General features: G+C 27.1%; 1 protein-coding gene across 6 annotated transcripts in view; it reads right to left on the reverse strand.

The window, feature by feature from the left end:
• LOC130665690 (RNA-binding protein Musashi homolog Rbp6) overlaps positions 1-13,421 on the reverse strand; it is a 531,909-nt gene that overhangs the window by 14,043 nt on the left and 504,445 nt on the right. For 3 of the 6 annotated variants that reach the window (XM_057466188.1, XM_057466187.1, XM_057466193.1), the window contains one exon: positions 1,850-1,951. The exons of the other annotated variants lie outside the window; for them this stretch is intronic. In XM_057466188.1, coding sequence (XP_057322171.1) covers positions 1,850-1,951 — 102 coding nt within the window. The remainder of the gene's footprint in view (positions 1-1,849; positions 1,952-13,421) is intronic. 6 annotated transcript variants of the gene reach the window in all.

The raw sequence follows: 13,421 nt of genomic DNA on the forward strand, positions 1-13,421 counted from the left end.
CTTTTTTTTGTTTTTCTTAGCATGGGGGTAGAATTTGTACCTTATAGAAAAAAAAAATTTTTTACTCAACATTTTGAAGTGGCCCAATCGTTTTTAAAATAAATAATTGATCAAACGGGGTAGTCCCAACGAAAAAAATTACATGGTGTTCTAGAATATGTAGGGTGTCCCATTGAAAGCTAATTGAAAGTCAGGAGTTGAAAAAATTTTTTTCCTATTATTTTTGTAATTTAAGTAAAAAATTCAAAAAATGAAAAGCATTTTCTTTTGAATTAAAATGAAAGTGAAGTAAAAAAAAATCACATTTGACAATTATTAGATGTTTTCCAGATTTTGGGTAAAAAAAAAATTTTTTCGTTGGAACTACCCCGTTTAATCAATTATTTATTTAAAAAACGAGTGGGCCACTTCAAAATGTTGAGTAAAAATTTTTTTTTTTTCTTGAAAAATTTTTTTTTTTTATAAGGTACAAATTCTACCCCCATGCTAAAAAAAACAAAAAAAAAGTTTTTTTTCAACCCACTTTAATGAGCATATGCAGTGACAGAGATGGCAAAAAATACAACTGAACTATTTTTTTGAAAATAAAAATAGTAAATTTTTTTCGTAATGAATACACTGTAAAAAATCGGTCGTAAAATTGACTTACTTTAACACCTGTGTGGTGTTAAAATCAACTAAGATCGATGTAGTGGTATTATTTAACTGGTGTTAAAATGGTGTACATAAGGAGTTACCCGTACGAAAAAATATATATCCTGGAAAAATAGTATATATGTGGCTTATATCTTCAGTATTGTAGTATGAATGCTATATTGCCGGCAAATATTTCTGGATACATGTTTTTTCTTATGGGTATGGGTAAGAGTATAAGGGTATCAAGATCTACAAAACGGAAAATAATAGCACTCGTTAAAATTACGAAATTATCGTTAATTGAGATAATAAAAGTTTTATTATATATAAAAAAAAAAATATCATTTTTACTAAACTGAAAATCGCATTAATTTTTCATCACTTATCGAATTAAATATTTAGAAAAAATATTATAATTATTTGTATGATAACTCTGAAGTTTTCCATAAAGTAATAATTGATTTAAAAATGATAAATTAATCATCGATCATTTTATAAAAATTTCATGTTATATTTCTCGCTGATTTAGTTTGCAAAGAGACTGCGAATCATAAAAATCTGTTTCCATATTTTGTACACTAACTCTGAGATGTAATTGTGGACAAATAGTCTTTGGATTTCTCCAATAAAAATTTTTTTTTGCATTCGAAATACAATTCGACTTCTAATACGGGAAAAAACACTTTTTTTAACACTGGGATAAATTCTAATACCGTTACCGTTATTTTAACACCGTTTTCGAGATTAAATTTAGCACCGATCACCTTAACACTGGGATAGCGTGGACTCATACGATTCTTTTTTTACAGTGAAGAGATCGAATCATAAAAATCTGTTTCCGATATTCTATACAATATCATTTCATTGTGGAAAAATATTCTTTAGATTTCTCCATAAATTGGTAAATCTGTCGTATCATTAATTTTTGAAACAAAAACAAATTTTTTTTATCTTTCTAAAATACAATTCAAATTCTGATACTTCAAAAATAAAACCACTTTTTTAACACCAGAAAAACTTTAATACTACTGATGTTACTTTAACAGGATAGCGGGGCATACACCGATTTTTTTTACAGTGCATATATATATGAAAGCATTCAAATAGGATCGTACCCTCAGTTTAGTTTCAATAATTTTTTTTAGTAAATTAAAAAAAAAAAAATAAATAAAACTAGTAATCGTTTAAATAATAATTGCAGCGAACTTCATACATTTCTTGCTCAGTGCACTCCGTTGTACATGTTGCATTGTCTCTGAGTATACGCGGCCCGCGTTCTCACCCCCTGTCCCGTGGTAGTAAATCGCCGGCACTCCTGACAGTCACAAACAACAACAAATAAAATAAATAAAAATCATAAATTTAAAATAAAAATATCATATCAGAAAATAAGTCAATAAATAAAACAAAAAAAAAATATATATATATATTATTACAGCGATTTTTCAGCAAGTCCAGGTTAGGATTGATAAGGAAATAAAGTAAAAAATAATAACAATAATAATGATAATAAAAATCTAGTCGGTTATCAAGGAATAAAATCTCTCGAGGGTGAACGGTCTTGTCGGAACGAACCACGTGGCCGTCGTACAAGAATCGTTTCGGGATAAGGACACTATATACAGGCTCGCACCAACTACCAACTACTCGAATAAAAGGGGATTACGACAGTAACTTTTCTCACCGTAAGTCTTTTAAGGTTTTGGATAAGCCTGTAAAGGGACAACGTGACAAAAAAACGAAACTAGGTAATGCCAATTTTATAATTTTTTTTTGTCATCAATCTCCTTATCAGTAAATGCACCGGAGAAGTATAAACAGACAATTTAATTATTATTTTCCATCTGAAAAATTTATTTTGCAAGTTTTGATGCTACCGTTTTTTTTCTGGACTCATGAGTGCCCGTATGAAAAAACAATATATGGTTAAAATATATAAAATCATATATATTTGCGACAAAAAAATATATGATATATTATATTGTATATTATAAAAAATCATATAGAGATTTTGGCCGATTTAATATAAAATATATATAGTAGTAAATATATGTATTCCATATATGTAACTTATATGTTTTTTATATTAAGCTATATATACATTTACATTTACCTTATAGTATATTGTATTGATATATTTCCTTTTATATTCAAAAAATATAAAATTTTTATATGAAATGAAATATATGGTAGCATATAATTTATATTATATATGGCACCATATATTTTCTTTGTTATATTTAAGCATATATTTTATTCAGTGTATGTATATGAATATGGGTATATATATATTCGCATCAAATTAACTAATTTTGAAAATTTTAACTGCAATTTAAAGAGTATATTAAAATTTAGATCTAATTTAATTGGAGTTGGTCATACGAATAAGAAAGTTTTTTTTTCCATACACAACATGAATATATGTTTTTATATATGATCAAAATATATTTTTCTTATATGATAGAAATATATATTTTTATGTATGATAAAAATATAGTTTTCGTATATGACAAGGATATATATTTTCATATATGATAAAAATATATTTTTTGTATATGATTGACATATATATTTTATATATGCTAAATATATGCGGACTCGTATATGATGAATATTATATTTTTTAGTATAAAAAAAAAATATATCAGAAATTATAGTTAAATTGGCCACATGTATTTTCTGATATTTATCATATATTTTTACATATATTTTGACCATATATGTTATTTTCATACGGGACAATTTTGAAAATTTTAACTGCAATTTAAAGAGTATATTCAAATTTATATCTAATTTAACTGGAGTTGGTCATACGAATAAGAAAGTTTTTTTTTCCATACACAATATAAATATATGTTTTTATATATGATCAGAATATATTTTTCGTATATGATAGAAATATATATTTTTATGTATGATAAAAATATAGTTTTCGTATATGACAAGGATACATATTTTCATATATGATAAAAATATATTTTTTGTATATGATTGACATATATATTTTATATATGCTAAATATATACGGACTCGTATATGATGAATATTATATTTTCTAGTACAAAAAAAAATATATCAGAAAATATAGTTAAATTGGCCATATACAATTTCTATATTTATCATATATTTTCACATGTATTTTGACCATATATGTTATTTTCATACGGGTGTTGTCTAGATAACCTTTAGTAGACATATATAAACTCAGACAGAGTAGAAATAGTCGTTATTAATCAGCCATGAGAGTAAATGCAGACAGCTTCGGCCAGACAAGATTTCAAAAATAGAAACTGTTGTATGACTGAAATAAACACTTGTAATTGATTGCATTAATTTCATTAATAATATAGTCACTGACGTCACGATGCATTTAGACATTTCCAAAAATTACTACTCCTAATTTCGACGAATAAAAAATTATAAAAGAAAAAAAAATGCTGAATAAATGAAATTAAATTTTTGAGCTAAAAAATTTTGCACGTAAAAAGGACTAGGTACAAAGACAGAACGCATAGGGATGTAGGCCAAGAGTTCATCTATTTCGAGTAAATTTCCAGCTGACGTAAAAGCGATCGAGGATAAGGTTGGTTGAAATCCGATGGGAAAACTTGGACTGCTATTGGCCAAGTTCAATCTTCACTCTCTCTCTCCCTCTCTTACTTGGTCCTCTTCTATTCTAAACTATTACACTTGACCGAGCGATAGCACTGACTCCAGATATTTTAGGACGTTCATAAGGGCCAGGGTTTATCTGACACAATAAATTTATGCTGAGATAACTTTTGGATGCGAAGCAACACATTGTTACCACTGTTAGTTGTTATTGCAAGTCAAGTATTCAATGAGTTATTTTGTTAATGACTGAAAAAAATTTTTAGATTCATTATGGATGCGTCCTAATCTACAAACAGTAATTATATTAATAGTAATAATACCAATAAGTTGTTTTATTTTTTCTTAAAATTTTAAATTAAACTCTAGTCTACGCGAATTTTTTTTTAAACTAATTTTTAAAAATTATTCTATTCTAATTACTCTAGTTTTTAAACACTTTATTAATAATAATAATAGTAATTTTTATGGATAAAATACACACTCGTAAACAAAAATTTTTTTTTCTCACACTCTACGGACTAAGCTACTCTATTTGTTATGTAAATACATAAAAATATTTTATTTCTAATTATTGAAGTCAATTAAAAATTGACTTTCTACGATTATATTCTATAAATAATTAATGTAACATGTAAAAAAAATATATGAAAAATAAATAATAGTTTAATATATTTATTTCAGTGAATGTAAATTTATAATCTATTTTTTGAGCATAAGAAAATTTTTGAAAAAATTTTACTAGCGAATGGATCTTAATTTTTTTAATTTAAATGTTTTTTTTTTAATTACTTTTCAACTGTAACTAAAAAAATTATTTTGCTAAACTGGCGGTAATGACATTTTTATGGAAAATTAAATTTGTTACATACACGGAAAGAAAATTATGGTAACCGTCCCTAGTACGTTTGAGAAATCTCAATACATTACATTACGGTAATAATTACTTGAAATTATGGGATATACGCCCATAATGTCTGGGAGTTAACAGAACTATGGAACCGATTCCTATAAATATGGTGAAAGTTTCTAAATCGTATGGTAATTGAAACACGGTAATGATTACAATACTCATTAGAACAATTCCCATAGTAGTAAATCTTATATCCATATGGGAACGGTTCCTAAGTGAGTATGGTAAAAAACCCTATTTATTTTGATAACCCTTTCCATCATATTTGTAAAATATTATGGTAATAGTTACCGTAATATTATGGTAACGATACTATGATAGTGTAGTAATCATTACCGTAATATTGTCATTATGAGTCTAATACTATGAGACATTTCTAAATGTTACGATAATTATTACCATACTACTATGGTAATTATTACCATACTCCTATGGTAATTATTACCATACTCCTATGGTAATTATTACCATACTAATATGGTAATTATTACAATACTACTATGATAGTTATTACCACAATATTTTCGTTATTATTACCATGATACTATGGCAATAATTACCATACTACCGTGGTAATTATTACCATAGTACTATGGTAATTATTACTATGATAATTATTACCAAAGTACTGTCATTATTATTAGCATAATACTTTGGCAATTATTACCATACTACTGTGGTAATAATGACCATACTAATATGGTAATTATTACAATACTATTATGGTAATTATTAAAATACCACTATAGTAATTATTACAATACTACTATGATAATTATTACCAAGATACTGTCATTATTATTACCATAATACTTTGGCAATTATTACCATACTACTGTGGTAATTGTTACCATACTACTATGGTAATTATTACAATATTACTATGAAAATTATTACCAGAATACTGTCGTTATTATTCCCATTATACTATCACAATTATTATTATAATACTGTGGTAATTATTACCATACTGCTATGGTAATTATTACAATATTACTATGATAATTACTACCAGAATACTGTCGTTATTATTACCATTATACTATCACAATTATTACCATACTATTGTGGTAATTATTACCATACTACTGTGGTAATTATTACCAGACTTCTATGGTAATGCATACCATAATATTGTGGTGACCATTGCAATAATTTATCAGAATAATTACCATAATATATAATAACGTTTACCATAGTAGTAACCACTTTCGGAATATATGTGAAATATTTCCATGATATTATGTTAATAACTACCATGCTACTATGGTATATGGTCCCAAATTTTATAGTTACCAATACAATCACATCATGATAATTATTACCATAATACTATGGTGAACATTACTATAATATTATAGTAACTTTCACTATAAACTACTGGAATCATTACAATCACATATGGTAACGATTACTATAGTAGTATAATGACCATGACCATAATGGCATAGGAATTATTACCATAATTTTTTGCTATAGTCGATATTAAGAAAAAACCAGTTACCATACGATATTCGAATCATCCCATAATATATTGTAATTGTTACCGTAAATTTCTTTCCGTGTAAAAATTATGAATAATTTAAATTCTCAAATCAATTTTTTTCCAATTTTGAGGTTCAAATTTTTTTTACCAAAAATTCTACTTATAAAATTTAACATACTCCAAGAAAACGTCATGTATTTTTTGTATTTTTTTTTTATAGAACATAAAGTCAAAGAGAATTTAAATTCCAAAATAAAAAAAATACAGCGCAGTAAAATAAATACCATGTTCGCTAAAAAAATTTATTTCACAAGCTTTCCATAAAATAACATGAATAGTCATGAATTTAAATACACCAATTAGTCTAAAAAAAAAATATATAAATATATATATGTATTTTGTCGATTCGCCATTTAATTGTCACTCGAATTCGTTACTAAACACACCATCCTATGAACTAGAGATCTAGAGAGTTAAGTACTTGAGTAAACTTTACAGAGGTTAGTCGGATAACAAGACTCTTGCTACTGACTGTGTCTAACCAGCGGCTATTTAGCTTCATTTAGCTTTAACTTTCTAGGTCGACTACACTCTCACGTCACTGCAGCTTCCCATCGTCGTCTTTGTCTCCACCCTCTCCTTCCCCCTCAATTGTTGCCCTCATTTACTCTTTATCTCAATTACTTGCGTTTGATTCTTAAGAGTAATTCAAACTAAACCCACTGCTGTACTGTGAGCCAACGGAGCTTCGCCAAATCCTTCAGGAAGACACACCAACGACGATGTAATCCACAGAGACGTGTTTTTTTTATAAAACAATAATTTTATTACTTTTTTTATATTTATTTAATTATTTTTTTTACTAAAACTGTTAACTAAATAAACTCTCAACAACACTCGTTATTTTATCTTTTACACTAATAACAACAAATACAGAGGTTAGGTATGGTAAATTACTCGCCGCTAGATGGCGCCATCTTCTCTTCGTTTCTTCATGTCTTCCATTTTGTCTTCGTGTCTTCTTATTTATATTTATTACTTAAAAATCTGTTTTTACTAAAAATAAATTCGCAGTTTGTTTCAAAAATATTTTTATTTTATTAAATTACTTCATTTACTTATTTATTAAATAACTAAACTGCGAATTAATTTTATACTTTAGTTTTCACTAGAACTACAACACAAAGCATAAACATGCGAACTTTATTTATTTTATAAATAATTATAATTACCCGGGTTAAAAAAATAACTTAAATTTTACGTTTTTTTACTGAATTTCGAGTCAACTAGGCCAAAACTAAGTCAACATTGACTTTTTTGACTAAGGGATAATGAGTGATAGTCACTATTTCCCCAGCTTTACATGGAAAAAAATGGTGCTGCAAAAAGACGCAGCCCTGTAGGAGCAACAGGACCAAATTCCGTTGCAGCAACAAGATTTTTCTTGTGGAATCAATAAGATAAAGAACAAGTTTCATGTACTAATTTTTTGGTCAGTATAATTCCAAAATTTGAAAAAAAATCAGTTTGAAAAAAAATTCTAATTTGAAGATTTCGATTGTTTTTCAAACCCGAAATCTTCTTTCAAAATTTAGAAAAAAATCAAAATTTTGAAATTTTATTATACTGACCAAAAAATTGGTACATGAAACTCGTTCCTAATTTTGTTGATTCCACACACTGTGAAAAATTCCCAAAAATTTTACTATGGGACACTTGTAAATTTTGAATCAGTTTTCTTGTAGTTCGGTGTTACTATGCACCCATAGTAAAATTTGGGAATTTATCACAGTGCAGGAAAAATTCTGTTGCTACAACAAGATTTTGTTCTGTTGCACCCACAGGACTGAATCCTGCTACAATACCTTTTTTTCCGTGCAAGTATACCACTGATTTAATCAGTGGAATACGGAGAAAAATGGAGACCAAAAATGTCCGAATTTTGATTATGCTGTCGACCAAATTTGAAACAGAAAGTTGAGTCAAAAAAAAATATTATGCTTTACTGTAATTATTATTGTGAGCCTAGAAAAATTTCATGTATTCAAATATAATTCCTAATTTAGACAAATGATATTCATCACAATTTATCAATAAGTTTTAAGTGTATAATATTTTTTATAGTGTACACTGTAAAAAAAATTGTTTGAATTTTCAAAGATTGTATATAAAGCAATAAACACATACATTTGTGCTTGAAATTTCATTACTAATTTCATATAGAATTTAAAATACACGTTTTTGAATTTTCAAATTAACATTTTGGATTTTCAAATACTTTTTTTTGAATTTTCAAATAAGTATTATGAAATTTCACATAGAATTTTTAAATTTCAATATCTGTTTTAGAATTTTCAATACTTGCTTTGAAAATTTAAAAATCAAGTATAAATTTTAAGTACGTTTATTAAAATTCATATTTTTTTTCTTAATTTTGAATACCAGCTTGATTATTAAATTACGTATATTAAATTTAAATCTTTTTTCATTGAAAATACAATTCAAATATCTAGTTATGAAAATTCAATTCCTTTTGTATTGTAATTTTCAAATTATTTTTAACAGTGTAGCATAAAAACTTTTTGGCAACTCAATTTTCTGTTTAAAGTTTGGTCGACAGCATAATAAAAATTCGTATATTTCTTAAGCCCATTTTTCTCCGTGTATACTTACAGCTGGTTCTCAGTTCATATTCACTAATACGCAGTGTATTTTACTAGTTCATTTTTAGAGAGTATCCATTTGTCAAAAAAGTCAAATGTGTTATTTTTCGACCCGGATATATATTTTTTTCATGCTTTTACGGTCTAAGTTTTAGTGAAAACTATGATACGGTGGTTATAGAATATATAAAGATATATAATAGATGGATTGGAAAATAGTAATAACAATAGTTTCTAACTAGTGAGCTAGGCAAATCATCAAACTCGACTTAACAAATTACAAGGATATATATATGTATATAATTAGAAGATAATTTATTATTTAATAGTTTAATTAAGTAAATAGTAAGATAGTAGTAATAGATATTCAATTATTAATATTTAGTTAATAAGTCGTTACGTTACTTTTAATGACTATTAATCAATTAATTAACTAATTGCTAATTGGTTAAGACCTGAGACAACCTTAGGAGCTACCGAATTCGAGTTTACGATTGATGTATTTATTTTTGTTTTTTTATTTTTTTATTGAATGAATATTAGGCCGACCGATTCCCTGAGTTTGTATTGGTACTGAGTGAAATTATAAATGAAATAAAATAAATAAAACTTACCGGTTCTTATATAAAATTATAAACAAATGCACTAAACATTCGAGGTAAAGCATTCCACAATGTCCAAAAATTTTTTAAAAATATTATTGCGTTACTAATTCCAAAGGCGCATATTTTTCTACACCTTGTCGGCTTTAGAGAGCTTCTTAAAATCGAAAGACCGTATATGTTTTTTTACCAATCAGTTTGTATACCAATTTTGAAGTTAAAAATAAAAAAATAAAACAAAAAATTTGAAACCCACTCTCTAAACATGAATAAGTGAATATTCACTAATTCTGAGTGTCAACCGAACCACTTTTTGAAATTAGTGGTTCGGATTGCACTTGCACTGAAAGAAAAAAATACTGTTTTCAAGTATCTGCGTGTTTGAATCCTCCCGAGTAAATATTTATCTAATCATAGTAAAAATATACTCCAACCAAGTGATATTTTCTTGATTTAAGAATTTTTATACTTATTTTAAGAAAATATTCTTGGTTGGAGTACATTATTACTAAGATTCAACAAATAATTTTCTCGGAAGGATTCAAACACGCAGATACTTGAAAACAGTATTTTTTTTTCCAGTGATGGAATTAGTGAATATTCACGAATTTTCACTGATTCATGTTTAGAAAGTACTAAGTTTAGAATTTCATAGGTGCACTTATAATGCACGCATACTCTCTACACATGAATCAGTGAAAATAAGTGAATATTCACTAATTCTAAGTGATCTACAATCAATTATAATCATAGATAACTTTCATATTTTTATGATCAGGTTCTATGAATTTTTTATTTTCATTCCTGGAGGATAATTCGTAGCTCCGTTTTTTAGATAAATCGGAAATACTGAAAATCGAACTAATTGTTTGCTAAATTGACATGAGTTGTACTAAGGTTAGGTCAGTATACTTGGGTTGGTTAGGTCATGTGCTTATATTTATTAGTTAATATTAACACGAAAAGTCTGTTAAATTCACACGAATTTCCTGTCAAAATAACAGATTTTGTGTTCAACTATTTAACATAAATTTGTGTTAAAGATCAACACAAACGCAATGTGTTGAATTAACACAAAAATTTGTGTGGACCGTTAGCAACTTATGATTTGTGTTGAAGTTCATACGAAATTTCTAACTGTGCAACCTAAATTATATGCCCTTTTAGTTTTTTTAAATTTTCAGCTCTAAAATACGTTTTTAAAACAATTAGTAATTTAAATTCTAAGCCCTTCTGGCGTTGGGAAGCTCTCTAAAGCAAAAGTGCGTAGGAAAATATGTCCTTTCGGAATTAGTAACGCGATATTCTTAAATAAATTTATTTAGTTAATGTAAATTAAAATAAATAGAGCAATCTAATTATTTTTAGTACAAATACTCGAGCAGTTAGCTATGCGATTTCTAACTGATGTAGTTGTAATTAAGTATGAGTTTATATAGAGATTTTACAATTCGTTATTTTTTTTATTTATTTTTGAGGACTGTTCTTTTGGTTGGGATTAATTCGTTTAATTATTAAATAGACAGGTAATTAATAATATTTTGTTTTTACATTAAGGGATAAGATAATTTTCATTTATTATTTTTAAAAATTATTCCGTGGGATTTTTTAGTTTTTTAATTTTTTCTATTGACGAGCTGCAACATGGCCGGAAACAAGGTACCGAGGTGGAAAAAAATTTTAAAGCTTGGAGTGCGCACTTTTAAGAGCCGCTGTGATAAAACAGCTAAAAATTAAAAAAAAATTATTTTTGATAAATAAACTTGAGAGGGATTAAGAGATAAATTTAACGGATCTCAAAAGCTCTAAGTGTATTGCGTATTTTTTTAACTCGGATTAAGTAAATAAACTTAAAAGCTTATTCGTTGAGCTTCAATAAATTTTTTAAATAAAATTTATCAAAGTCTAGTTGCTCAAATTTTATTTGATTATTAATAAAAAAAAATGACTTTAGCTTTAAATAATCATAAGAGTAAAAAAAAAAATTGCGAGCGCCCGGTAGTTTAGAAGCTCAAACTTTGAGCTTCCGAGTCCGTCTGATTTAATCAACTATTTTTTCTCGGCCTCAGTAGACCAACCAAAAGTTTTTATTTCGATATCTTTTCTCCCAAGCTGCGGCTCTGGAGTCTCATCTGACATAAAAATTTAAAAACGCCGCTCAAAATTTTTACTCGGAGCTTTAAAATTATTTTTTTCATTCTAACGAGAATTCCCGCCAAAATTACAGCCCTCAGTTCAAATATTTCTCCACCCCCAAAATCATTGAATCTTTTCGAGTGCAATAAATACTCAAGTACCCCAAGTAAAAGACCGTAAAAACAAATAAAGTATTAAAGTAAACCCCGTAACAAATAATAATAATAATAATAGTCTGTGTGATAACTTGTAAAACAATTCAATTCACGAGTTACGTGTCTTTATCTAGTATTTAGTAGTATCTGAGATGCATCCTGGATTACCAGATAACTTTTTGTTAACCCAAGTTGTTGCTTATGCGTTAACCATTGTGTGTAGTAGAGTGTATATTGAGTTTAGTTTATATATATTGTAGACATACAATAGTGTATGTGTATGTGCACGTTGTAGATATAATATAATATACTATATACTATAATATAACGTAATAGTATTGTGTGTAGAATACGTGAGAGACTGCAAATGTATACTACAGGCTAAGGATTACGGTTACCGTCAACACGAGCGAGAACACGAGAACTTGGTCGAACAACGTAGCACTTTGGGGTTGAAGCTTACCGGTGCAACCCCCGCTGGGGCTCACGGACACTCGACCGACTCTTGGCCCCACTGCGCGGTACACGAACGCTCCTACCCAACACACAACAGACATCAAACCCTTCTTAACAACATTTGTTATCATTATTATTATCATTGTTATGTTTTTTCTCTTAATCTCTATTATTGTCTTTATACTTATTCTATTTATTAACTTATTAGTTCGGTCAACAAATTTGTCGTTTTCGCAATTTATTTAGATTGTTAATTTTATTCAAGTTATTGCTTTATTCAATTTTAGGTTACTCTCAAGAATTTATTATTATTTTAATACTAATAATTTTACTTACACTGAAAAAAATTATTTATTGGACTAGAAAAAAATTCTTGTGAGAAATTTCTTTTCGCTTTGAAAACTTTTTTTTTGAGTCGAAGAAAAATTTTTCGCACCCTAAGGAAATTTTTGTTTTCAATTTATAATGGAAAAAATTTATTGAGAAAAGTGAAAATTTTCTGGGTGCGAGTATAATTTTTTTGAGCCAATAAATTTTTTTTTCTGACAATTTAAAATTTTTTGAGTTGACGTCAAATTTTTACATAAGTTTCAGATTCATAATTTTTTTAATTTCAAATCGTACTTTTACATACACAAAAAAAAATGATTTCTTGGTGCAATAAATTTTTCGCAGTATGAATTAAAAAAAAAAAATTTTTTGGAGCGACAAATAATTTTTTGAACCAAGAAATTTTTTCTCATCCTAATAAAATTTTTGTTT

The sequence above is a fragment of the Microplitis mediator genome, chromosome 3 (genome assembly GCF_029852145.1).
Source record: "Microplitis mediator isolate UGA2020A chromosome 3, iyMicMedi2.1, whole genome shotgun sequence".
Taxonomy (NCBI): Eukaryota; Metazoa; Arthropoda; class Insecta; order Hymenoptera; family Braconidae; genus Microplitis; species Microplitis mediator.